Source organism: Monopterus albus, unplaced genomic scaffold, assembly GCF_001952655.1.
Source record: "Monopterus albus unplaced genomic scaffold, M_albus_1.0 scaffold3.1, whole genome shotgun sequence".
Taxonomy (NCBI): domain Eukaryota; kingdom Metazoa; phylum Chordata; class Actinopteri; order Synbranchiformes; family Synbranchidae; genus Monopterus; species Monopterus albus.
Genome location: NW_018127883.1, coordinates 7,150,639 through 7,177,411, shown reverse-complemented (window position 1 = coordinate 7,177,411; position 26,773 = coordinate 7,150,639). Strand labels below are relative to the sequence as shown.

Sequence of the window (26,773 nt, the reverse complement as noted above, 5' to 3'; positions counted from 1 at the left end):
CTGCAGGTTGCCCTGGCCCTGGAGCTCTACGTCTCTGACAAGCAGTCACCAGCCACATCGACCTGATCAGTGTTTGATTGTTGTGTCTTGTTGCTTTTCTTCTTTTGTCTCTCCTCTATCCACTCACCCCAACCGGTCGAGGCAGAAGGCCGCCCACCAAGAGCCGGGGTCTGTCGGAGGTTTCTTCCGTTAAAGGGAGTTTTTCCTCCCCACTGTCGCCAAGTGCTTGCTCAAGGGGGATTTGTTGGGTTTTCCCTATGTAATAATATTGATAACAGTAAGGTCTAGACCTTACTTTGTAAAGTGTCCTGAGATGACTTTTGTTGTGATTTGGCGCTATACAAATAAAATTTGATTTGATTTGATTTGATATATTGTAATTATTCCTCCACAATATCCTAGCAATAATACACACCATTAGTGCCATTAGAAGGCAAAGATGATTTGTTGTTCTAAGGAGCATTCATCTGTGACTGTCTGTCCCACCGTTTTATATACACAATGTACAAAAGTCCTTGATGCAGAGATAGGCTGCTGCTCTGCTGCTAAATGCACCACCTGCGAGCACAGCTCTGGCCTGGCACACTGTTATATAAACAGTTATGGATGGTGCAGGAACAGAGGCAACTCTGTTCATATGCTGCTGGATTATTAACATGTTTACCAAACCACCAAAAAACAGCACATTTGCAATGTTCAGCTTTAAACTGTGATTTGGTTATATGCAGCAGCTTAAAGCGACAACTCTACTTGGCACTGGTTTTAAGACAAGCTATGCATTTACTGATAAAACTAAATATGATGATATTCATGATCTAGTATTAAATGGAAACAAAATGGAATGCACTCCATCCGTTGCAAAACTGTGTCTGCACAAACTATGGTAATGTAGAATACATCAAAGTTGAATCTAGAAGCAGCTCAGCCAGATGGAGTGGACAGTAAAGCAGTTTCAATCAGTGGATTATAGAGCAAACACAATCTTGCCTGTAATAAAGCTCACCCTGTGACCACCACCCCAAAGCTTCTCTCCCAGCCTCAGTTTACTTATCTACACTGTTGTCAGTCTTTCTATCATTACCTGTCTCTGGCATCCTATTATCCATTATCTCTACCTCTTCTCCCTGCTGTTTCTCCTCTGTGGTATCATCCCACTGTCCTTCATCTGCCAAGTCGGTTGAAGATGAATCCTTTCCCTGATCAATCTCTGTCTCCTTGCTTAATGACCAGTGAGGAGCAGTATCTGGAAATCCTCAACTCTTTATCAAGCATTTCCTTGACCAGCAGCGCTAATGATGTCAACAAACACACACTGTTATCACAACCTTGGAATTACTGCAGCAGTTGGAAGCTGACTTCACCATGTGGTCTGAGCAGGGAGGTAAAGCAGAGTCCATTCTTTCAAGACCTACCTTGGAGATGTCTGCTTTTGTAGTGGTCCTTGGGTTTAGTCGGGTGCGCCCTGGCATTGCCATCACACTTTGGCTGCTCATACCTTCAAAAGAGAATACATCATGTGAGAAAATGTCAATTTATTCAGACTGCAAAAAACACTAACATAAAACTATACTATAAAATCCGAGAGGAATCCTACATTTTTCAATTACCCCTGTACAGTTAAATCTCAGGAATTCAAATAATTGTTCTGTGGCAAATCAGAGGCTGTGATGCACATCCAATAAGAGGGGAAGGATTTGGCATTAGTACGAGTACAGAAAGGGGGAAGGAGGATGAGAACAAGTGAAATAGAGTGAAAGAGGCAGACAGGGAGTGTGGGACACAAGGAAGCTTTCACGGCCTCCCTTGGAGAGCCAGAGGACTCCCAAATGCTGCTGTGTGGCTGGGCCAAAAGCTGGCTTGGGACAGGGAGAGAAGGGGTAAAAGCCACACTTCCATGTGTATACTAATGTGCTGTCTGGCACTCTGCCTAGAGCCTTGTTAATCTGATACCCAGCCTCGCTGCTCAGTAAGAGTGTACCTGTGCCCCAGTCTGCCAGCCAGACTGACTGCTGACCAGTCACTCGGGGTGTTTCTCAAGTCTCTTATATGGGTTGTCATTGCCCTCACTTCCATCTTTTCCTTGCATCTTAATCCCACCCACAGAAGATGCGAAGAAAAAAAATGCAAGGAAAACGTGAGAAGTTATTTACGACATAAAACCTCCTTTCCTCCTATCCTTCATATGAAGCATTCAATCACCAAATGATTTCTGATAAAGGGGCATGTCACTTCATAAGAAAACTTAGGTGGCTGCCTCCTCCAGCAGCCTCCTTGTTCCTCAGAGCTGATACTTGAAATATCCTTGGTCCTAGGTCGACTGGAACACCTTCCAGGTTGACTAAAGGCTCAGGACATAGGAACGAGACTTGAGAAGCACCCTCTGTCTCACTTTCAAAAGAGATGTCTGTGTGCATGACTATATCAGATTCATGTGCGTTTTCTTCTCAAGCACAAAAAAAGTCTTTTGACTCAAAATTATAGTTTTCAAAAAAAAAAATTCAAATTGAGAAAGTATATATAAAGTTTATTGCAGAGCATTATCTTTCTTTAGACCTGAGGAAAGATAATGAACTTTGTGTGCTTCAAAGATCACTTGTTCTTCAACAATGGTGATCTGCCGATCACATTTGTTAAAGTAATTGTTATAGGAACATTTGAGTGCAGAAGATATTTGCCAGTAAAGGGCATGAAGCTGGGTCATCCAGTTGGGTAGCCTCGCTGACAACTGTCCACTATGCTGGTTTAGGTTAGCTAATGATCACTTAATTGCTTTGTGTAACAACTGGCTTGTTTGACACAAAGAACGGAGCAATAAATTCCACAAATCTTTGTAAAGTAGGGTGAAAGAGAGATAAGTCCTCATATAACACAAGTTTTGTATGGTCAAAGTCTCTCGTACCTGGTGGAAGTCCCAGGTATGGGCCGTCCAGTGTCCACCAGCACACACCAGCAGTAGCCGGTGGAAGGGTGGCATTGGACGGGCTTGTACAGTCCTCCTTGGGCGCAGTCTGGTACAAATACAGCGTCATTCTTGTGCTGTCTCGCTTCTTCCTGGGCAGACTGTTGCTCCTGGTCACATGATGAGGCTGTAGAGAGGGGTTAGAGGTTATGCAGGAATCAGAAGAGGTGTCATAGAATTGGTCACACAAACACACATACACACACTATCCACAAGAACAGCATTCACTAAAGTGGTGATCAAGTTTGTGTGACGCCAGATGCACCGTCAGGGAAAGAAGAGAGTTTGTATAAAGTTTACATTCGGAGACACTCTGAACCAGATCTAGCTAACACATTTTGGATTTATGCAACATGCAGTATGTTTGAACCAATTTCTATGCTAAAACGAATGCACACAGCTGCTCTTTCCTATTGTGGCAAAATCCCTGAGGAGGAGAAGAAGGAAGACAAAGAGGTAGAGGATGAGTGCTCCAAGACAGTGTGTGCAGACTGCTGTATCAGCCCCCCTATGGCACTGTTTACGAACATTAATGGGCTAATGACTAAGTACCACTCCCTATGCCCCAAGTTACATAAATATTTGGACACCCTGCCCTGTATAGACATGTGTGACAGCGAGAGACACAGACAAGAAAAAAGTGAAACTGGTCAGTCGGGCATTCCCCTCACACTCCCACACATAGTGACATACTACTCCTGGTAATGTAAAGTACCAGGCATCTACTGTATATGTTCACGTGTTTAAAATTCCCCGGGACAAATACAATGCTCCACAACCTTTTTTTATACCTATATGCCCAGTGAACGCAGTGGTCTCGATGGCAGAAACAGCCTCAGCATGACACAATCACACTTTGTGCAGCAGTCTCCTTCTCTGCTGTGCAGGTCTCCAACAGAGATTTGAGCATTAAACTCAGGGATGGAAGTAAAGCTCTTCTGGCTTTCATCACCAATATCTCCCTCTCTTCCCAGCTCGCCTCAAGGCTCGGAAGCTACTTTGGGATTATGGATATCCCTTTTCTTTGTTTATTTTCATTAGAGATCTTTAACCACACAAAAGAGACCAAAAGAGACCAAATGAAATGCCTCCCTGCTTTCTCAACCAACTCTCTTCGCTCCAGTTCCTCCGTATGTGCTCCCTTTGTTGGGGAGGGTGTTTTTTCACCCCTATACTCCAAAGAGCACATGGTAATCAAAACCATCAATGCTGCATTTCTCAGGCTTTTTTTTTACTGGTTGTAAATTATGATAATGGTATTCACACACAAATATGCACACAGAGTTCTCATCTTTAGACTGGCCTCAAAATAATAATGTTTTATACATATTTCCCCAGAGAGCAAAGAGGCAGCTGATCTATACAATATGAAAAACCTGCATGTGTGTAAGAGGAGAGCAGAATGGACTAGCTAAAAGAATAGGAGATCCTGTGTTGGTGCCATGTCCTGATAATTACACATATTCTTCAAAGCGAAGAACCACAGAGAAGCAGATCCTCAAAGCCTGAAGCACTCCAACACCGAGACGTATTGGTTTCACAACCCACCATCTCTCCTTAAAAGACAGGAACAGCCTCAAACCATGATTGCTCACACAAGTAGGAAAAACACAGAGCATGCTTTCAGTTGAGGTTTGCAAACACCCGATCGCCATCATTAAAGGAAAAGTGGTTTTTGAAACTCACATGGTGCTCTGGTTCTATTGTTCTGTCGGCTGCGAACCTGCTCTGTCCACAGGGTAGGGTACTGGGAAATGATATCTGAAAGATATCACAGAGACAGCTTTATTAGGTTCAAATGAAAACATACTCATTTATCATCTGAGCCAAACCTAGTGGTTCCAAAACTCACAGACTGTAAAATGCACATCAGGGTTATCGTATCTCCAGCTGCTTGAGTGGACGTGGAGAGTAAATTGCATATGACAGCTGTAACCAGAAATATGGTGCCAAAAAGAGGGTTAGAAAGCTAGGACTAGTCTCCTGTCTTATCAAGTAATTACATTAACATGAAATCATAAAACATTACTTCTCTCAAAATAAAAAAATGCTCTAATGCACTACTGCAAGATGTGATTTTCTGCTTCCCCTTCACAGTGATGTACTATTTTTTATTGACCTAGAAATGTAGGAAGATGTTTTCTCTGTGATTTGGAGTTAATAGGAAGTGAATGTATGAATACCATAATATAGATGTACTCCGTTACAAGTAAAAACACTGAGTACAGATATATTAGCAGCAAAACAATATTAAAGGTCGTGCTCATTCGGCAGATTTGCATCTTTCAGCGGTTTACGTATATATTATTATATATTAGTGGTTTGTTGTTACTATTTAATAAACTGACTTAACATGTAAATAGCATGTAAATAATGTTAATAACTACTTTACATGGTATTGGTTATATTTATCTATTAATGTGCCATATTTTAATAATGACATATTTTAAATACATATTAATATGTACAGTAACCAGAGCTGTCAGATAAATATAGTTGAGTAAAAAGTAAATGTTGTGGGGTAAAAATACACATTAGTATAGAAAGGAATAACATCAAATAATCACAATTGTTTCAGAAATGTACAGTCCTTGAGTAAATGTAGTTGAAAAAAGATATAACACATTTGTTATTAGCTTATTGTACTTGATCTAGTACATTGTAGTGGCTAGCTAGCTAATGTTAGCAAAGTTAAGATAACTAATGGATATTAATGAGTACGTTTGTTGATTCAATGACTTTTCTCTGTGTGCTACTGTTCTGCTGTTTCAGCATTTATTGTCTTTTATTCTAACTTGTAACCATACAAGGATTCTATTCATCAAAAACTGCAAAGTCTCACTTTAATGTCAAAGATACAAAAAAACAAAAGCAAAAACAACTCATGCTGAAATTGTCCTCTTAGATTTCTTTAACATTTACATCAAAACTTGTGTATCTTCTCAAGTTTTACTGTCATACTTTTGCCAGTGACCTTATTTGAAGCATGATGCTGTAACAGCCTCTTGTGCAGGCTCCTTTTTTCCCTTTTAAGGATGTTTTGGTGCTGTGCTTTTGAGTCAGTAAACACAGGCACAGTATCAAACATTTTTACTCACCTTCTTCATCTGCAGCAGGCTGAGGATCCACCACTAGGCCAGTCTCATCTGCATTTAGAATTGAGAATATTTGCAAGGAGACTACAATTACAAGAGTAAGCTAGATTAGAGAACACTTAACTATGGGAGATTTGCACTTTGCCCGGCCAAGAAGGTTGAGGGTAGAAGTAGAGATGAGTACAATTAGAAAGGTAGAGGTCTGTGTGTGTGTGATGAAAGCAGAAAGAGGTGTGTGGCAGTAAGAGAATAGAGGAGTAAAATTGGAAATAATAGTCATATATTCCTATAGTTTCACTTCATGCAATAAGGGAGGTAATTACACTATGGAAGACAGATTGAGGTCAGTTATAATGAATGAGGAGAGGATGAGATCCAGTTGTTCCCGATATCCTGCTGCATCCTTACATGTGAGCTGTGAGAGCTGTGTGAAGGTGGGAGAAACACAAAGGGTGAAGAATGCAGTAGCTAAGTCTGAGAGGAACCAATTAACAGGGAGAGAATGAAGCCCACTGTTTATTTGGTCTCTGTTTGTTTGTTTGATTTGTGGCAGGAGGCAGACGGAGATGGAGATTTTGAGCAGCTTAGAGTGAAACCACGGCCAAAAGTGTGGTTAACCTCAGTGTAGGTCACTCATTCTGCTCACAGTGAACCTCTGTTAATTCTCCAGTCTGGGCACCTCTGATGGGTTGCTTCACAAACAGGGATTGAGTTTAAACTTCTTTGCTTTAACAATGAATTCTCCATTGCAAAATCAGGAGTTTACATTTACTGTAAGCTTGTTGTGCCAGCTATTCATCTTCTCAAGCAGGGGTGGTGGATAAAAATACATACAGTCAGTGTGAGGCAGACATGTTATTACTCTGCTCGCTTAACGGATGGAAATGCCATCTCAAAAAGTCTATTTATGATTTGGATTTACGATAAACCACTAATGACCTGTCTTTACTTTGTGGCCATTTACATGACTGTAACAACTCTTTTAGCATCTGCCAGGAAACCCCCACGCTATTTGTGGTCATTTGTGGCATTAGTTTTACTGCTGTTTTGTCAGTCGTCAGCTGCTTATGATTCTGGCATGGGAATTAATTTATCAAGTTACGCACCAGTGATGGGTTTATAAAAAAACATTTGATGTCTGACTTTACCAATATTCAGGTAATAAAAGTGCAGCAATAGCTGCTGTGCAGTGCTTACTGTAGATACTGATGGGCTTCTGCTGAAACAAAATATTGATGCAATCACTGCTATTTTCAGTGCTGGCACACCACAGATCTACAGTTTATTCTACTTTTCACCACCCTGTTTATCCAACCAGTTCAAACTGAACCACAGCACCCCCAACCTCCTTTCCTTTCTCATTCCCTCTTGCACCATCCCTCCTCCTCTCTCACATTTTGCATTCCCACTATATGTAAGAAGTTGGCCAGGCTCAGACAGACACTATACCCAAGATTGTTTACACAGTGAGAGGCGCAACTGACAGGAGTAATGCATGTGACAAACACAAGTGGATACGTACACACTTTCTCTATTTCAGTCACATACATACATTCATGCATACAAACACACAGTCACATAAGGAATTGATCTGAATCAACACAAATTACACTTTTTCCTTAAACAAAGAGTCTCTTAAAAGATGAAAGTAAGATATACAATTTCTGGAGTGGAGCAAGAGGGAAACATAGTGGTTCTGTATCTGGAGGAGGAGGGCAGATGTTGATGAGAGACAGTGAAAATAGGGTGAAAATTTCCTTATATCTTGTGATGCTGCTGCTGAAAAAGAACCACAGTGAAGAGAGATAAAGTTAGAGAAGAAAAGCTTATGATACTGTAAGTACATGTTCCTCCATTCTGGCTGCTACCTCTCAGGCTGTTTGGCAGCCTGGTACAGACAGCAGTAGGTTATAGGCACTGTAGCTGCTGGCGGTGTAGATTAAAGTTCACTGCAGCTTTTCACCTTAGTCTTGTTTCTCAGTGCTTTTATATCAGCCTTCAGGCTGCTCACACTCTCAAATTCACAAAATATTAGAGGCAAGCCTTAACAGGTGACCTACCTTGTACATCTACAGCACAGATGCAGGCTAATAGACATAGACACAAACGAATACACACACATACATACATGCTACACATGCACATGGACGCACACAAAAGTGCACATACACATGCAGTATAAAGCAGTCAGTGTACCTCTGAGAATGAATTTTTCTTTAATTAAAGTCTCACCTGCTTTACCTGGCTCCCTTGTGGTAGCTCTCTCTTGTTTTGATCCTGAAAAGTGACAGGTTCAAATTAATTAAATATTCACCATCATGCATTTTGTTCATGCATGTCATATAACAACACAAAAGAATTCAAATATCTGGCCTAATTTGTGGCACATGAACAAACAGCCACCAGACTTAAAACTGGTTATTAATTTATTTGTGGTGGCTTCGTGATTTACAATATAACTACTACCTCTGGAGCTTTCTCGCTATGGAGGCAGCAGTGGCTTCCAAGGCAGCCCCACAGAGATGCACAGGGAAGACATGTGGCATTGGCTGTTTGATTGCTTGGCAGATGCCATCCTCCAAGAACACTTACATTCCTTACAGCTTAACTAGGTTGTTCAACTCTGTAGCTCTGCTTTTCTACTAGGCATATTTACAACACAGCCCCATGACTGAAGCAAATGCTCAGTTCTCTGGTGGCCTCCAAACCCCCAGTCCTGTCACTGACCACTTTCCCACAGGACTGAAGATTACATGTCCCACAAACATGGACTGTCATGCTTTGGTGTGTTCAATTTGATTCACCATTATTGTTTCACAAAATTACCAAAACCACATACATCAGGCTTGGTACACTGAAATGGAAACACAGTATATATGTTTTTGATAACTGTCCATTATAAGACAGGTTGTAGTGGTGTTACCCACCTTGGCATCGAGGTTTTTTATTGGCTACTGCTGAGCCACTGACGGGTCGGCCGTCAGGGGTGACACACCAGCAGTATCCAGTGTAGCTGTGGCACTGAACCTGTAATCAAAACAGCACAACGCAAGGTCAGCACAAACTAAACCAGGAATGGCATCTGTAAAAATGAAATGTAAAAGGACAAGGTTAAAAACTCATCAACATCCATCCATTGCAAAAGTGGACTCCGGGGAGTTTCTCTTTTCTACTGTGGCCTTTATGCATTATATTCAAAACAAGTACAGTGCCTTGCGAAAGTATTCGGCCCCCTTGAACTTTGCGACCTTTTGCCACATTTCAGGCTTCAAACATAAAGATATAAAACTGTAATTTTTTGTGAAGAATCAACAACAAGTGGGACACAATCATGAAGTGGAACGAAATTTATTGGATATTTCAAACTTTTCTAACAAATAAAAAACTGAAAAATTGGGCGTGCAAAATTATTCAAATCCACATAAGGGATGACGGCAACATTCATAGATCCTGGAATGCACAATGAGGGGCAATGTTCATTCCTATTACAGAGGCCCACTGAAATTTTTTTGAGGAAAAGCTGTGTTAGACTGCATATTGTTTATAGTACACACTCTTGTGTGTTACAGCCTGCTCAGTGTTTTATAACTAAGGTGTCACTTTATTTTTAAGCTCATTTAATAAGACAAGTTGAACCAGAACAGACTCATTTGGAGCAGCATAGAAACACATACAGTACACACATGGATCACTGTGTAGAGCTATGGGCAGCTTCTGCACAACTTCTATAATTAATTAAAGTCCCACTCCAGAAACATTTTCATTTTTATATTTGTATATAAAAATACTTTACTATAAACAATATGCAGTCTAACACAGCTTTTCCTCAAAAAAATTTCAGTGGGCCTCTGTAATAGGAATGAACATTGCCCCTCATTGTGCATTCCAGGATCTATGAATGTTGCCGTCATCCCTTATGTGGATTTGAATAATTTTGCACGCCCAATTTTTCAGTTTTTTTATTTGTTAAAAAAGTTTGAAATATCCAATAAATTTCGTTCCACTTCATGATTGTGTCCCACTTGTTGTTGATTCTTCACAAAAAATTACAGTTTTATATCTTTATGTTTGAAGCCTGAAATGTGGCAAAAGGTCGCAAAGTTCAAGGGGGCCGAATACTTTCGCAAGGCACTGTATCTCTGACATTGACTTTTTGTTACCTCGCTATATGTGCCATCAGGGTTGCATACAGGCACAAAGACCTGTGGGAAGAGCTTCTTGGCTTGCTGCTCTGTGTACTTCTTCTCTGCTACACATCTGGATGTATCTGAGAAGCACCACAAATCACCATAATCACTACACATCATAGAGACTCATGATTCAACCCACAACTTAACTATTTTCTTATGCTGCACAACTATAAAACCAAGAGGCTTAAAAAGTCAACACTCACAGATGATAAGAAATGAGAGAAAAATGCAGGGAGAGAGAACAGATTGAGGAAAAACAATTCAAGATATTTCAGAAGCAGCAGATACTTGTGTGGCTGGGAATAAAACCAACACCCCCGGTCTTATTAGGAATATGTCAGACAAGCCTACACAGTGCCTGGTGGTAAAGCCATTACTGAGCGAGGCACCCCGTGCTGCTCCTGTAGAATATTCCAGTCACCCAAGAAAAGGCTGATGCACAGGGAAAACCTGACCCTTCCTTAATTTCTCCAAGTCTGTCTCACTCTCTTCCTAAACCCTGACTGTCTCCTCAGTTCAGCCGGAACTGTCCTCTAAGTATTTGTTGGTATAAATGTGGGTTAGCAACTTTTCACCTATGTGTACCTTAAGTGTTTTCACATCTCTCTGTCAGGGTCATGGCTTATCTTGTCATTACATGGCTACATCACCTTAATGGGACAAAAGCAGCCAGCTGTATAAACTCTTAGGGAGATGTGGAGCAGCGAAGGGTTTGATGGTAACTCAGTGTGACACACTAGCTGCCACGCAGTGCTTGTCTGGCTGGCAGGTTCAAATCACATTAAAACAATGACTCATGCTAAGTTTAAAAACGTTCACCAGTTTGGTCAGGATGCTGCACATCGCTGGCATTAGACACATGCAGGGGAATGTGCACTGGTTTTGCTCATCAGTCTAGTGTGTGTATGTGTGTGTGTGTCACTGTCACTGGTAAAAAGAGGGGGCAAGAAGTCGGATGTTCCGGATGAAGGAAAACAGTGAATTGAGGAGCTCTGAAGTTAGCTGCAGTGGAAAAACCCCAAACCATCGTCCTTCTCCAGGGGGCTCTGACCAAAAAGCTGACTGGAAAAAATGACAGGACACTTGAATCATCAGTACAATGATAGAAACCAAATGTGGTGCCAGGCTTACCATCCTTCAAAACAATCCTATCTCTGTGCTTTTAGGCCAGACTGGCCCTCTGGTTTATTTTGGCTGCTAAGTTGGCTGGTGCTGCTGTGTCTTTCAGCCCAGCCATCCAGAAGCAGAAGGGGGTCCAGACCCTTATAGCCCCCATGCTAATGGCACATACAATACAACTTTCATAGACTCTCATTCCTTTCAGCTTCCTTGCTGGAATCCTCTTTTCTGTGTCTTGGTGCTGTTCGCTACATCCAGATGTCCGCTTAGAAACGTTGCCATAGAGACCCAGCAAGGGCATAAAATCGTGCAATGCTTTTCCATCATATGAGAATTCGTTTTAAGCAAACCCTCTTGATTACACCTCCTGTATTAGGGATCTAATATTGTAATGGGTAAGAGTGGGGCATTGTCCCCAGTTTATAGAGTGATGAACTAGCTGTATAGAGTTAGTGAGTATGGTGGGGGTGAAAACGTTCAGTATGCAGCATCGGGGTGTATGGGTTCTTCCTTCCAAAAGTGACTAACAATGAGGGAGTCTGTGAGCTGCTGACCTCACTGGCTCTTTCTCTCCATTTGCTTTTCATCTTCAGTCCTCCATCCATCACAAATGTGCAGCCTCACATCAGATATGATGAAAATAGCACCATTAATTCTTGTCAAGATATTTCATTCTAATGATCCCAGCTCTGCATAAAAATATGATTTCAGAGAGCTGAAGCCATTTCAAATCAGTGGAGAAGTAGCTGATGCACTGACTGTGATAAAGTATGAAACAGAAGCATGAAATACCCGGGTAAACAAGCATAAATTCCACTGAAATTGAAACAAGTTTTGTGACAAATGATCACACATTTACTTTATACCATACCATACCAACTTTATTTATAAAGCACTGAAACATCCGAGACTTTATCAGTACAAATGGCATGAAATCACAAAACCAACAAGAGTAGAGCTTCACTCTCACTGTGCCAAACCTACTCACCCTCAGTGCTCAAAGAATCAATTATGCTGAAATGAATTTAACACACAAGTTTCTACTGTGACCCACTCTGCACATTGTAGAGCATCAGGCTGCACTGAAGTGTGACTTATGACCTGACCTTTGCATGGCCCCCGGATGACCTCCAGCTGGGGGTCGCGGCACTTGGCTCGGAGGAACTCGCAGCGAGATGTGAAGGTCCTGCCATCAGAGGCACATAGGGGTTTACGAGGAGCTCCACTACATTCCATGTTGCACTCCTTATCCTGGTCCACCCGCAGGAACTGCAGAAATGAAAAGGTATGAGATGAACAGAGAAAACATTTGCTAAATGACCCATTTCTGGGAATCAGTGAGCAATATAGGGAGGGATTTACGCAAACTATTTGGAAATTGTGTAGGAGCAAATTCATTTTATAAAACAGTCTCCCAGCCCTGCGATGGATTGGCGACCTGTCCAGGGCGTACCCCGCCTTTGCCCGATTGCCGGCCGGGATTGGCTCCGGCCCCTCCTGTGACTCCGTTCAGGGATTAAGCGGTAGAAAATGAATGAATGAATGAAAACAGTCTCCCAAAATCTGTAATAGCAGAACAGAACAAATTGTTGTGTTTCAAAACTTTTATTGGAGGTTAATAAACAGGTGCAGCATCCTTTCACGAGGATGAAGCAGTGCCACTACGAGCCTATCAGGGTGCAGCCATGATATGTCTTTATCCAAAGGCCTGAAGAAGACTTGACTGATACTTCCTCTTTTCTTTGTCTGTGCCATCACCTGCACAGGTATTCACCTGAAATTGCTGCTGAGCATGTTTTACTCAGCCATGAAAAGGGGAAACAAGGACAGAGACTCCTGGCTGAATGCATCGGATCACCTGTGTCAATGCTGCCATTGTATCTGCCACCGTGGTATGAAACCCTCTTGCCAGGGCACACAATGGAGTGGCGGTGGTGGTGAAGGGGGTGGCAACAAGCTGTGACTGCTAGAATGAATGAAAAGACAGTAAATGACAGAGGAGCTGTCTAGATGTCTAAACTAGATGTCAGTGAGCTTTGTGGTGCTACAGTGTGAATGCTGGGTTTACCTAAAGTTCACGTGATTCATTCAGTGCAATGGAATAATAACTTGGGTAGAGTGAAAAACAACAAACCCTGTACCCATGCCCATGCAGGTCCTGTTTTCAGTCAGTCATATCCAAAAACAAATACCTCTCTGAAATGTTTTTGTCTTCTCTTATAATGAAAGTATTTGCAGGTATGAAACACTTTAACTTTTCAATCACTTTTGCTCTTTTGTTTTGCGATGTTTTTGTTTGGTGGATGGAAAAACACCCCAAGTCTTTATGAACAATTTTTCAGAGCAGAAATGCAGAGAGACAGAAATTTTCTCTCTTTTGCTCACACAACTATCAGTCTGTGACACAAAGCAGACAAAGTCCTCACCTAAAGGTAAGCCATAAAACTATGTTATTAATAATCAAAAGACAGGTCAGATTATAATAAAGAGCAAGAAGAAAAAGACAGAAATCCATAAAAAGGACAAGGGTGACCACAAATTAAAAAAATAATTAGTTGGGTCTAATATCTTACAAATGAAATGAGAGTGAGCTTTGGTGACAGCCCCCCTGCCTCCAGACGAGCAGAGCTGCAGGGCAGCGTGCACCTGGAGGAGGGTTGGCAGAAAGCATCGCCCTGGGCCAGGGGGCAAACACCGCCCACTCTGTCAACCCTGCTCATAAATCTTTCTGTGGGGGTCAGGGTGGAATCAGAGAGGAGAAGCCCGTTCAAACACATAGGAAGAGGAGCCACAAGGATGAAAAATGAATCTTTTGGATTGAATGAATTTTTTTCAGAACCAAACTTTTTATAAGCTCTTTGTTCTCAGTGTCATAAGGAGAACACAAAAGGCATCCTGTGCTGCAGAGCTAGGAAGTTATTTGCTTCACAAGAACAGCCTATGTCCAAGTCTCAGCGCTCATCTTTCGTCTTTCTAAACAGAAAGAGAGTAATACCTCTTCCTCCTCCTTTGAGAATCACAAAACACGCTGTCTATTTCCACTGAATAAAGAGAATTAATAGTGCTGTCTTTAATTCAGCAAGGCAACACTTGCAGCACAGTCCACTGTAGAGCACCAGAGCACCCCACATAATAAATGTTTTCTGGTGTGTGGGCCACTGAAACCACTCAGATTGAACAGTTTGACAGGGAAAAGCCCTTTCACATCCATTATAATGTGTGAGGATAGGTCACAAAAGACATTCCTTTAGGGGATCACAAACAAAGAGGTTGGCTACCACCTATTTTGACACAACTGGGAGGATTTTTGATTTTAAATTTGATTATTGGTTGTAACTTAATCTGTGAAGAAGCTGGCCTTTTGCATCACTGTAAATGAGCAAGCTTGGTTGGATGACCTTAATCATTAAGTCAGATGGCAACACCAGATGGCACATTGACTCTCATCAACTAAGCAACTGTTACTTAATGCTATCTTTACAAACTGCTGTTGTACTTTGATATGAATGGTTAAAATATATTTACAGAACAATAATACTAGTTCTCTTTCTACTGCTACTTATTTCTTTGCCTGTGTCTCTGCATAAACTGGGGGTCTGCCCCTCCTTGTTAATGTCTCCGAGTTTCTTAGATTGTTTGCATCATTGCACTTAACTGACAGTCTCCCTCTCACCCTCTCCCCTTGTCCGTCCACACCAGCGACCTCCTCCTGCAGTGGTGACCTCTTCTCACCCTCTACTCTGTCTCTCACAGCTCACCCATTCAAATACAGTCCAGTAGGCATGACAGGCTGGTCTGATGATGGTTTTTGCAGAAGACCACAATCTTCCAGAGCCAGTAACTGCTCTAACAGTGTCTGAGTGCATCCAGCCATGCTTAGCGGTGGACCGCCAGCCTTGCCACAGCCCTCGCTGGCCACCTCAGTGGTCACACCACACCAGCATAATCAGCATCAGGCCCTGTCAGCCAGCAGACTGACAACCCAAACAGAGTCATTCAGCAGCCCAGCATCTTGCTAGATATCCACTGTACAGCACACAGCAGAGCACCAAGGGCCTTCGGGCTTATGATAAAGCTCCAAGAACACAGCATGGAAAAACACAGCTATCCATGAGATCAGCCACCCATGAAATCAGCCGCCCAGATTCACAATTAGACTTCCAAGTGTTTATTTCAAAGTCATAGTTGGAGACTACAGCAGGAGAACCAATAAGATGTGAAAGCCAGTGACAGAAAGGAGTGTCAGAGACTAATGGTGTGTTGAAGACCTCTTCCTTCTCTGTACTCCTAATGTTTGTTAGCTGTCAGCTGCAGATCGCAGGAGTGTTTGACCTGTTGTGATGAATTGGCAAGGTTGAGGTAGAGCCCTGACACTCTCCCAATGTTTCATTCCACCCTCTCCAAACGGCACAATCATCATGCACAGCAACTTGGTGGAGATTGACTGATGGTTTATGGCTCAGCTACAGGCAGCACAAGCTTCCACCAAGATTTATCATTAAAGGAGACTCATACAAGACTGAACACATATTGTGACCCAAATCCATTTACTGCACAAATCCTTTTCTTGTCTACTTCCAGACAGCTGCCTCACTTTTCTCCTTTTGATTTTGCTTTCATTCCTTTCATTAGTTCTTTTTTCTTTGCATGATCTCGCTTAGAAGATGCTGTTTGCATCTGTTCAAATAATACAGGAGGTTGGCAAAGGAACAAGAGACAGGCCAGAGAGGGCGAGACGGGCGGAGTGTAAGGGAAACCTTTTTTTTTTCCAAGACCAACCAGCATACAAATCAAATCCTATTACCTCCCCCTGGCTCTGTAGTATTGTGGGGTAGAATGGAGTACAGAGGAGGTGAGCCTCCAGCAGAGAGCACATTGTAGGCTGATAAGGGCCTTCTGGGCTGGGAGGCCCCTGCCTCCACAGCCCCAAGAGGCCCCGTACACCACAGCCCCACAGGGTCAGTGGGGGCCCCAGCTGGGAGCCATAGCAAACGTGCTAAATGGCCTTTGCTGGCGTTTCCTGCATGGATGCTAGGATGCAAAGAGGATCATTAGTTTCCAACATGGTGGAAAGGGAAGAAAGTGACAGGACTTTACCAAGGCTACTAACTCAATCAAAGGAAAAGGCTGGGAAAGATGTTAGAAAGAAAAAGAGCTGGTGTGAACAGGCACTGATGGTGCTGTGACAATGAAAAAAAGTCTTTTGGCAGGTGCACAATTTTAGGAAAGACACTAGAGCCCATATGTTATGCTAAACTTAGTTTGTACATGTTTGTAAAAGAGGTATCACAGCTTTTCATACACTACTTATATAAGCCACAAAAAAAGTCTGGCCAGAGAATAACTTGGTCAAATATTTAGGTGCCCGTTCAACCTCAAGTATGCACAAAATATAACATGGAGCCATTTTCTTGAAACCAGTAAAAACCTCTCATGTATCATTCAAACAATAAGCCATTGATCACACTCACAAAGTCTGTAAAAGTACAAGTGCATGTTATTCCAGTAAGGAAACTAGTGAACCACAGTGTCAAAGTTTGACGCAGACACACTTAATACTTAAACTTGCAATGAAATAGAAAGGATTCTTCTTCTTCTTGGATGCTGTCTCCATACAGTCATATCTGTGTAACCTTTATATGAACTGCTGGATAAATGTTACCCCTGACACCTCAATAACAAGAAGCTCACATTATCTGCACCCACATTCTGGGTGTGTAAATGTGTGTATCATAGTGAAAACTTAGGGAAGTATATTCTCAGTGCAACAATTCCTCCCACATTCCATAACTCCATAGTGCCATCAGAGAGGATCTCCAACCCCCTCACCTGCAGGTTAAAATCTCATAGCCATTTATTTCCAGTTGGATGTTAAGACATCTTCATCATAAATAACAAAGCTAGGGAAGGCAGAACACATTCCGCTCTGTCAGCAGTGTACCTGCACTTGATCCTGGCCATAAAATTTCCCTCATTTGCCTTTAAAGATACACTTTCTCCTGCACTTTGAGGAGAAACTGATATGATGCACGGTTTTGCTGCTGCTGTAAACAACGCCATGTGCTTTGGTGAAGCAGACCTTCTGACACTGACACCTTAGTCTCTAAGAGCCACAACAAGGTACAAAAGCGAACAGGACAGAGAGGCAGACAAGCTAAGAAGCTGGCAGGCAGGGGAAGGCCCTAAAAGCGAACAGTGGTGCTTCTAACAACCCAGTCGACTCCTCACAGGAAAGCCAGCTGCTCTGCCATGTCAGACATGCTGTGCAGAGACCCCGAAAAAGTTCTACAGTGCAGCTCTTTGATATTTTCTTAAAATTTAAATTCCATCTTAACTTAGCCTTCTGCCATTCTTGAGAGAGATTACATCTAAAAGTCACATGGTCCGCATGGGTTATAATGTTCAAACTGATTTACCATCTCTGTGCATAAACACTTGTTACAGGAAATGCTCGCAAAAAGAACACAAAAGAAGCGGACGAGAAGCCTTGTTTCAGGATTGTATTCCTGTTACAAAAAAACCCATTTGTCAGTGCGTGTTTCACTTTTACGCACGGAACGCACAAGCATGCCGTTCCTTTTAAAACCATGAGATGAGACACTTTCGAAGAGTTATGTGGCTCTTCCTACCGTAAGAGCAGAGAACTTCTGAGCGCGTCCAACGCACAGAAGACAGAGGAAGACCGGCAGCAGACAGACGCGCATCCTGACGCAGCGTGGCAATAAACTCTCCAAATTACACACAGTCAAAAACTCAGTAGCACGGACTTCCCAAAGGGACAAAAACTGTCTCTTGGAAAAGATGTTTAAAAATCCAGAGTAGTCCTTGCGAAAAAAAGCGTGGCAGAGAGGGGACTGCAGGCTTATTTCACTTTGTCTCCTTGGTTTCGTTTGCTAAACCGTTTGTGTAGACACTCTCCTTATTTGTGGCAGTGCATAAAGCCCTCGTGTTCCTGACCTTTTCCCCTCCCTCGGTGTCTATTCTCCCTTTCTAATTCTCTCCAATACGACTTCTTTCTCCACACCCCCTCCCTCCACACTTGATTTTGTGGACTAGATCTCTTATCGAAAACAGGCAGTTCACCAGCCGGTAGGTAGGTGTAGGGTTAGGGGGACTGCTGGTAGCTGAGACAAACACGCCAGGCATTCTTTTCTTTCACGTTTTTTGTTTCCCTTATCTTTCAAAACCACAACAAGAAATCCTTTCTTAAGAGGACCGTGTGACGATGTTAGTGAGGGAGATCATCAGACAGGCTATTGTTTGCTGGGAAGGTCAGCAAAAAGAAGAAATACAGTCTACACTCCAATGATAATACCACACACATGAACTTCAATGTAGTTTCGATTTCCTTGACTGTCTCTCCGCTTATAATAACATTCTGTAAATACAGATACACAAAGTTCTTCAGTACACAAGCAGAGACATTACAATTTAATAATGTTTTGAAAGCAAAATAATTTGCCATTTGTCCTGTTGATTGATTTAAATCGCATACTTCAAGCAAAGCAGTGGACGCCAAACTCATCTTCATAGTGCTATTGAATGATTATGATCAATGCTGAAGCTAGATTGGGAGGGATGTGATCAGTTTGGCGTTTATTCTTAATTCTCCTTGAGACAGACTTTGACAGGTCTCTTGAACGTCTTTATTACAATGCTGACAGCTGCACCTTGTGACTAAAACGCCATCTAGCGGTAAATACAAGTAATCACAAATTATAACAGCCTGCTAAACACAGCCTGGTGAGACTGTAAAAATTTTATCACACATTTTTTAAAATTATCTGACGCCAAAGGCAGCAAAGAAAGGTACTAAAAGAAAAAACTAAATTACTAAGTAATACGAGGATGCAACCAATAATGTTGCTTCATTCTTATACGATCACAGGCTAAATTATCTGTTAGTAATATTGTTTGTTCTGCCCAGCTGGCATTTCAACATTTATTTATGGTTAAATCAATGTCATGGACTAAGGTTGAATCACCCTTGAATTTTGTTTTCATTTTGAAAATCGAATCAACATTATTATCCCGACATTAATGTCTTACTTTTCAACTTGAGTGAAATAAAATCTTATACGTCAACGTTTAATTAAGACAACTATATTCTGAAACTCGAATCAGAGTGTTGTGGCTGAAAAGACATTCAGGAGATTGTTTTCATTCCTTGTGGGGGCTTTACATTGACTTACTGTACATTCATTTCCTGAGGACTTATCCTAACCTTAACCACTACTTGCCTAACCCTAACCCTAACACTTAACCTAACCTTAAACTATATTGCCACCCTAAAATCCAGTGGTTTCCTTGGCCAAGTCTCAGCAATGTGAGCGTGTTAACAGGTTTCGGTCCCCATAATGAAAGTAAAATGAAAGGCACACACAAACACACATGACGGGTACTCAGTTTCCCATAATGCCTCGTTCCCACTCAGAACTTCTTTCCGCTTCCTTCCGTTTCTCCAGCGCCATCTGCGTGGTTTAGCAGCGTTAGTTAGCCGAGTACACATTCTCCTTTTTCGTTCTAGTGATTAACAAGCTTGGACAAGTAATCTGCATCATGTCATATCATGACGAAGAGGAAGTCAGTATACATTTTTCTTCTAGATATCTCAAAGGTTTCACGATAATAACAATGACACCTAGCTAGCCGCATAGCTAACGTTAATTCCGCCGGTTAATGGTTGTAGCCTTGTTTCTGAAACATATGTAACCATAACTTTACATAAGTGTACCAACTTGTAACTTTATGTAGCTTTGTAATGTAGAGGATAGCTTTTTAGGCTAAGTAAGTAACGATTACACGCTGTTAAGATCTGCAACAAATGCCCGACTGCTGTGTTTCCTCACAGGGTGATCCTTATGCCTACACCTACCCAACCGACTACGACCTGCACACCGGTTAGTATATACACCATCGGTTTCTATTCATGTAACTGTACAAAATCATAGTTCGTACATTAAACAAGCTGTACGGAGTTGAAGTACTTCATATACTGTGTGTGTGAGTTTCAGCATCATTCTCCCAATTTGCAGGTGACCCCAAAGCAGACCTGGCCTATGAGAGGCAGTATGAACAGCAGACCTACCACGTCATCCCAGAGGTTATCAAGAACTTCCTGCAGTATTTCCACAAAACAATCTCTGACCTGATCGACCAGAAGGTTTATGAGCTGCAGTCCAACCACGTGTCCAGTGAGAGCATCGAGCAGAAGATCTATGAAATCCAGGATGTATATGAGAATAGGTAAACTCAAATCTGTGTATAAACCTCTCTGTGTGGTGGGGATGTTGTCTGATTTACATGAGACATTAGAGCTGTGTTTGTGTGATGTGGCTGGCGTACCCCTTCTGATGTTGTTCCTGTTCAGCTGGAACAAGTTGACTGACCGTTTCTTCAAGACTTCTCCCTGGCCAGAGGCTGAGGCCATTGCATCACTTGTTGGCAACGGTGAGTGTATCATCTGTTAATGCTGCTGCACAGACATCTTTTGTTGTTTATTGCAGAAATTCATTCATTCTTTTAAACGTTCTTAGAACGCGTTAAATAGAAATTTGCCCAACAGTTTTCTACTGTCATTAGCTAAAACATGAACATGTGATTGCGCATGCAAAGGCAGGATAGTTGTGTTTTGGCATTTTTACATTTGTTTGTGTTTTTTAAGTGGTGTTTACAAGTTTAGCGATAAGTGAGTTCAGTAATGAGCGTGTTTCCTGTCATTGTTTTCCTGTATCTCCAACAGATGCTGTGTTTCTCATCCTCTATAAGGAACTCTACTACAGACATATCTACGCTAAAGTCAGCGTAAGTAACTGCTTAATATAAACACTTAATAAGCACATAAATTTCCTTCTTGGTCATTGAGGAACCTGCACAATGTGTGAAAACCGTCCCAAGAATTTTACTGTAAAAATTTTCTTGTTGATCAGGGTGGACCGACATTGGACCAGAGGTTTGAGTCATACTACAATTACTGCAACCTCTTCAACTACATTCTCAGTAAGCTTCAAGAATATTTTTGACATTTTTCTCTCACCTGACTGTAGTTGTCAGTGTAAAATAACAGCTAATGCAAGACCAGTCAAAGGAGAATTTTCTAAACAGATGCTGATGGCCCAGCCCCCTTGGAGCTGCCAAACCAGTGGCTCTGGGACATCATTGATGAGTTTATCTACCAGGTATAGTTGGTTACATTGTTAATGTGTCCTCAATTAACTAGACTTGCCCATAATAGAACAAGAATCAGTGGTTGCAAGTACCTACAAGGAGTACCAGATGTGTGGTGTATTAAATAGCACTTTAACTAGGGGTGTGATGAGATCTCACAATATTATAATATGACAATATTTCCAGTCATATATTTCATCATTGAAGATACCTGAAAATTTGTGTTAAAATATCTCATCTTGTTCTTGTGAACCAGGTATCATGAATTGTCTCATCCTGTGAGCTAAGTGTGTTGTCACACCCCTAACGTTCACATAGTACTTTTGTTTTTTAGTCCTTTTAGATGTGGCCCAACCTCACTTTATATCTGACAGACCACTGAAAGCATATCTAAATGCCAATAGGGGAATTACACTCTCCACTCTTTAGTTCCAGTCTTTCAGTCAGTACCGCTGTAAAACAGCCAAGAAGTCAGAAGAGGAAATTGAATTCCTGAGAAACAACCCAAAGATCTGGAACGTCCACAGTGTCCTCAACGTTCTCCACTCCCTGGTGGACAAGAGCAACATTAACCGCCAGCTTGAGGTGTACACCAGTGGAGGTAAAGACCAGTGGTTTGTGGATTAAAGGCCCTAGATCTTGTGATAATGACCCAGATCAGGTGCAGTTTAAGTTCTCTATAAATTTAAAGTCCTGTTAAACTGTGGTGCATGGTAGTTGGTTGCTTTTCTGGTGTGAAAGCAAACTCAACATATGGACTTGAGTGTGGATCCAGACCTGAGTCTGGATTCAGTGATATATATGTACAATGTATATTTACAGGTATTGCACTGCATTGTCCAGACATACTGTCATGGGTCAAGTTAATTTTGATGGTGTGTTGCAGGAGACCCAGAGAGTGTGGCTGGAGAGTATGGGCGTCACTCCTTGTACAAGATGTTGGGTTACTTCAGCTTGGTGGGGCTCCTGAGGCTTCACTCTCTGCTGGGTGATTATTACCAGGCCATCAAAGTCCTAGAGAACATTGAGCTCAACAAGAAGGTACGGTCTTATTTAGAGCACCTAATGTAGAAAGTAACTTGCTTTAGTGATGATACCACTGAGTGTGTTGAGTCCTCTGTTTGTTTACTTTTCCTCCAAAGTATTTCAATTTTTTTCAACAGGTTCATTCAGTTTTAGACCCTAGACTTTTGTGTTCTTCTGTCTAATTCGCGGACCTGTATCTATGTTGATTTTTTTTTTTTTTTTGGTCTTTCAGAGTATGTACTCTCGTGTGCCCGAGTGCCAGATTACTACCTATTACTATGTGGGGTTTGCATACCTGATGATGAGGCGCTACCAGGATGCCATCCGAGTCTTTGCCAACATCCTGCTCTACATCCAGAGGACGAGAAACATGTTCCAGAGGTCGACATATAAATATGAGATGGTCAGTCAGAGCAATGTGTATTAGATAACATAGATGGGTAGTTTTCTGCTTTAGTAACTTATCCTGCGTATTGGATCATGAAGGGATCAGTTGTTTTTGTTGATGACCACAATGTCTCAGAGTTTTTAGGTTGTGTTTAATTCTCGTTAAATCCATTTTGGCATGTGTATGTGAAATATTACACTAATGTGATTGTATGCTTTGTAATTATTAGGTAACATTTCCTAGAGAAGGACCTTGAATCCTAAGCTCAATATAAACCAGAGATGCATCTTTTGGTTATTTTAGTCCTGTGCTCAGCCTGGAATCATATTCTGATGTTGGTTGAAAAGCCAATATATCAAGAGAGCTAATATAATGTGCTATTTATATTTATTTTTAGATTAACAAGCAAAATGAGCAGATGCATGGCCTGCTGGCCATTGCGCTCACCATGTACCCAATGCGCATTGACGAGAGCATCCACACCCAGCTGAGGGAGAAGTACGGCGACAAGATGCTGCGAATGCAAAAGGGGTAAGAAAGAAAAGTCATGTTGCACTGGAGTAAATGTACTTGTTCTCCAGGTACTGTCTTACTGTGTTCTTTACTGCATTTATTTCATTTTTGTGTTATCTCGTACAACTTACATGACCTCTTTATATTGGCCATGCTGTAAATAGTTTTGTCCTGTCTTGTCATGTAAGAGTTAACATAAAATTATGAAAATGAGGTACGACTTTACTGTTTCTTGTACCATAAAGGTGTTTCTTTTTTTTTTGCTTGTGGGATCTGAGCCAGATATAGGTCTGTTTTACTTGTTGGGGATTTAGTAACCGCTCTGCATCCACAGTTGCCTGTAGTGCAAGGACCAGTCAGTAACAGTGGTGCCCAGCAGTAATAATATGCTGAATGACACATGTTCCTGTTTCCATCTCAGAGACCTACAGGTGTTTGAGGAGCTGTTCAGTTTCGCCTGTCCCAAGTTCTTGTCCCCCGTAGTGCCAAACTATGACAATGTCCACCCCAACTACCACAAAGAACCATTCCAGCAGCAGCTGAAGGTCTTTGCTGAGGAGGTGCAGCAGCAGGCTCAGCTCTCAACCATCCGCAGGTAGAGCTTACTACAACTTACTTGTACGGAGTAGTAAAAGTAAAAACATTTTGGATGCAGTTTTTTCTGCTTTGTTATAGGAAATGTATCAAATTCTTATCCAGACTCTCTTGTTTCATCCATCTCGTTCTTAAATACTTTGTAGAAACCTGTTGAGTAAGATGTGGTTGCAGGGTGTCTATACATTGTCATCTAAGTCACAATGTGCATCTCCAGTTTCCTGAAGCTGTACACTACCATGCCCGTGGCCAAGCTGGCAGGATTCCTGGACATGACTGAGCAGGAGTTCCGTATTCAGCTGCTGGTCTTCAAACATAAGATGAAAAACCTGGTGTGGACCAGCGGCATCTCAGCTCTGGATGGAGAGTTCCAGTCTGCGTCTGAGGTTGACTTTTACATTGACAAGGTGTGATAAAGAGTCTGTTCAGTGAAAACAGTGAATTAAACTTTTCTTCATCATCACATACAGTTTAAATAGTATGTCACAGGGCGAGTGGAACGTGCTGCTGCCAAAAGCACTGTTGATTTGGTCAAAATCATACAGTAGGTTGTTTTAAGTGGCTGTGTATGTTTGAGCCCTTTCTCTGTAATGCTCCCACAGGACATGATCCACATTGCTGACACTAAAGTGGCTCGTCGGTATGGAGACTTTTTCATCAGGCAGATCCACAAATTTGAGGAGGTAAGTAGTGATCCATCATGCCTCTTCCTGGAGTTTTGATGCTGATAATTATTTAAGGCATCAGAAGACATTTTTTGTACTAACGACATACTGACCCTGTTTAGACTTGGTTTTGAAAGGTGTCCTGGGCAATTGGATCGCAAATGGACAGTGCAAATTACAAGTGTATACAACCACGAAGGCGGACTGTGATCCAATTACTGAAACCACTTGCCGACGTGTTTGACCGTGTATCTTTTGTAATGTAATTGCTAATGCGTCCTGATGCATCTCCAACAAGGCCATTCAAGGAAAATGCATCATTGATGCAGGACGTGGTGGTTGCTTAGGTGAAAGTATGCCAACACTCAAAAGAAAAAGAAAAAATGCAGAGTAAAGTCAGATACAAATCCATCAGTGTATTTTGATAGCGTTCATATTACACTCACCGGCCACTTTAATAGGCACATCTGTACAACTATATGCAATTCACTGCACCACTTCTGCCTTAATATCTGTTTTTATGAAGCTCAAAATGTCAGTTTTTGGTGAAACTGTCATAAATGTAGAAATTCATTTATATGTTTATTATTGAGGCCATAGTTAAAGGTGGTGGTGTACTGGACTACATTATATTCAGAGGTGTGTCTATATTTTTGTCCTTCCTAGCTACATACATGATATTAGGAAAACCTCTGAATATAATGTAGTCCAGTACACCACCACCTTTAATTATGACCTCAATAATAAACATATTATTGAATTAATGCATTTATGACAATTTCACTAAAAACCGATGCATTTTGAGCTTCATACACAGATGTTAAGGCGGAAGTGTTGCACTGAAGTGCATACAATCGTGCCTAATAAAGTGGCCGGTGAGTGTTACATCCATGTTCAAATCGGATGGTTGTCTTCTTTGGATAGGCAGAATACTGGTGCTTGTCTAGTAACAGACTGAAGTAATAATTGTACTGTGACCTTTGAATATGTGGGAGCGGTAGTGAAATCTCAACACAAATGGTCAGCAGGGAACCTTGGAGATACATGTATATTCACAGGTGTAAAAAGGTGATGTCTCTGTTGTCTACTTGTTTTCGGATCACTGAGATGTATTTTAACACCCAAGATTAAACAGGGCCACCTTGATTCAACATGGAAAAGTATTTTCACTGACATCATTGTATAAAAATCTCCCAAACATACTTGTAATGACTAATTCCATTGCTAGCCTTCTTCTGAAATTGTTTTGATCATAGGACTGCTTGTTATGTTTTGTGCATCAAACTCTGAAAATAATTTTGCCTCTGTCTTTTTACAGTTAAATAGGACCCTGAAGAAAATGCCAGCCGCTGCTACCACTGTGGCGTCAGGAAGCACCACGAGCAGAGGAGTCTGACCAGCAGCAGTGAAGAAGACCTGTTGTTGTTGGTGGTGTTTTGACAGCTATTACTAATGGAAATTTTTTAAGTGTAACCTGGTAATAAAAGGAGGATGTGGCATACTAAAATCCGTTGTTTCTGTCAGTGTGTTTCAGATCCCCTGATTTTTCTATGAATTGATGCTTAAAATGTCCTGCTTGAGCTTTTTGTGCTGCATCAGTTGCCTGATGTTTCTGGTTATTATCCTGTCATTCCACCAACATTTGACGTTGTTGCATATTTCTTTTAATGTCACAGATCATCTAACAATATTTCCCAACACAGATCTCAGGGCTGGTGACAGTAATGACAAATAAAAAAAAATTTACTAAATGAAAATATAGAAAATAAATTTTAAAAACAACACATCAAAAACAGCATCAGTTGTCATAAAGGAAAACAGACATATCACCATAGCACAATATACACAAACTCCAAATATCTAAAATTATTCCCTACCTGTTTTGGTAAGCCAGCATTTTCTTCAAAAATATCTTAATCCCCTCACATATATTTTTTTAATAAAATAAAAAAATAAAGCAAACTGCTCACTTTGAGCATGATTCTTTTACTCCCGCAGGTGGCAGTGTAAAGTCTTTGTGGGCACAATGCCATATTTATGTCTATAAAAACTGGATA

General features: G+C 41.4%; 2 protein-coding genes across 3 annotated transcripts in view; one reads left to right on the top strand and one right to left on the bottom strand.

The window, feature by feature from the left end:
• The window catches only part of smoc2 (SPARC related modular calcium binding 2), a 24,729-nt gene extending 6,129 nt beyond the window's left edge, over positions 1-18,600 (bottom strand). The window contains exons 1-9 of one of the 2 annotated variants that reach the window (XM_020602763.1): positions 17,993-18,600; positions 12,470-12,632; positions 10,215-10,321; positions 8,982-9,081; positions 8,287-8,331; positions 6,058-6,138; positions 4,646-4,720; positions 2,900-3,086; positions 1,413-1,495 (exon numbers count right to left, since the gene is read on the bottom strand). In XM_020602763.1, the coding sequence (XP_020458419.1) occupies positions 1,413-1,495; positions 2,900-3,086; positions 4,646-4,720; positions 6,058-6,138; positions 8,287-8,331; positions 8,982-9,081; positions 10,215-10,321; positions 12,470-12,632; positions 17,993-18,067 (916 nt within the window). In that variant the 5' untranslated portion in view covers positions 18,068-18,600. The remainder of the gene's footprint in view (positions 1-1,412; positions 1,496-2,899; positions 3,087-4,645; positions 4,721-6,057; positions 6,139-8,286; positions 8,332-8,981; positions 9,082-10,214; positions 10,322-12,469; positions 12,633-17,992) is intronic. The other variant, XM_020602771.1, reaches the window with a different exon arrangement.
• Positions 18,601-19,780: 1,180 nt separating this feature from the next.
• On the top strand, positions 19,781-26,223 carry eif3s6ip (eukaryotic translation initiation factor 3, subunit 6 interacting protein). The gene is made up of 15 exons (XM_020598926.1): positions 19,781-19,946; positions 20,215-20,263; positions 20,399-20,609; positions 20,734-20,813; positions 21,106-21,167; positions 21,293-21,362; positions 21,468-21,541; positions 21,960-22,131; positions 22,417-22,571; positions 22,789-22,959; positions 23,342-23,475; positions 23,879-24,052; positions 24,269-24,458; positions 24,654-24,734; positions 26,035-26,223. The coding sequence occupies exons 1-15, from the start codon at positions 19,923-19,925 to the stop codon at positions 26,110-26,112; spliced, it is 1,725 nt and encodes a 574-aa protein (XP_020454582.1). The 5' UTR covers positions 19,781-19,922; the 3' UTR covers positions 26,113-26,223.
• The last annotated feature ends 550 nt before the right edge of the window (positions 26,224-26,773 follow it).

Coding starts and splice junctions, on each gene's coding strand:
- eif3s6ip (XM_020598926.1), top strand. CDS start 19,923: ATGTCATATCATGACGAAGAGGAA. Junction 21,542..21,959: donor TTGATGAGTTTATCTACCAG/GTATAGTTGGTT, acceptor TCCACTCTTTAG/TTCCAGTCTTTCAGTCAGTA. Junction 24,459..24,653: donor TTGACTTTTACATTGACAAG/GTGTGATAAAGA, acceptor ATGCTCCCACAG/GACATGATCCACATTGCTGA.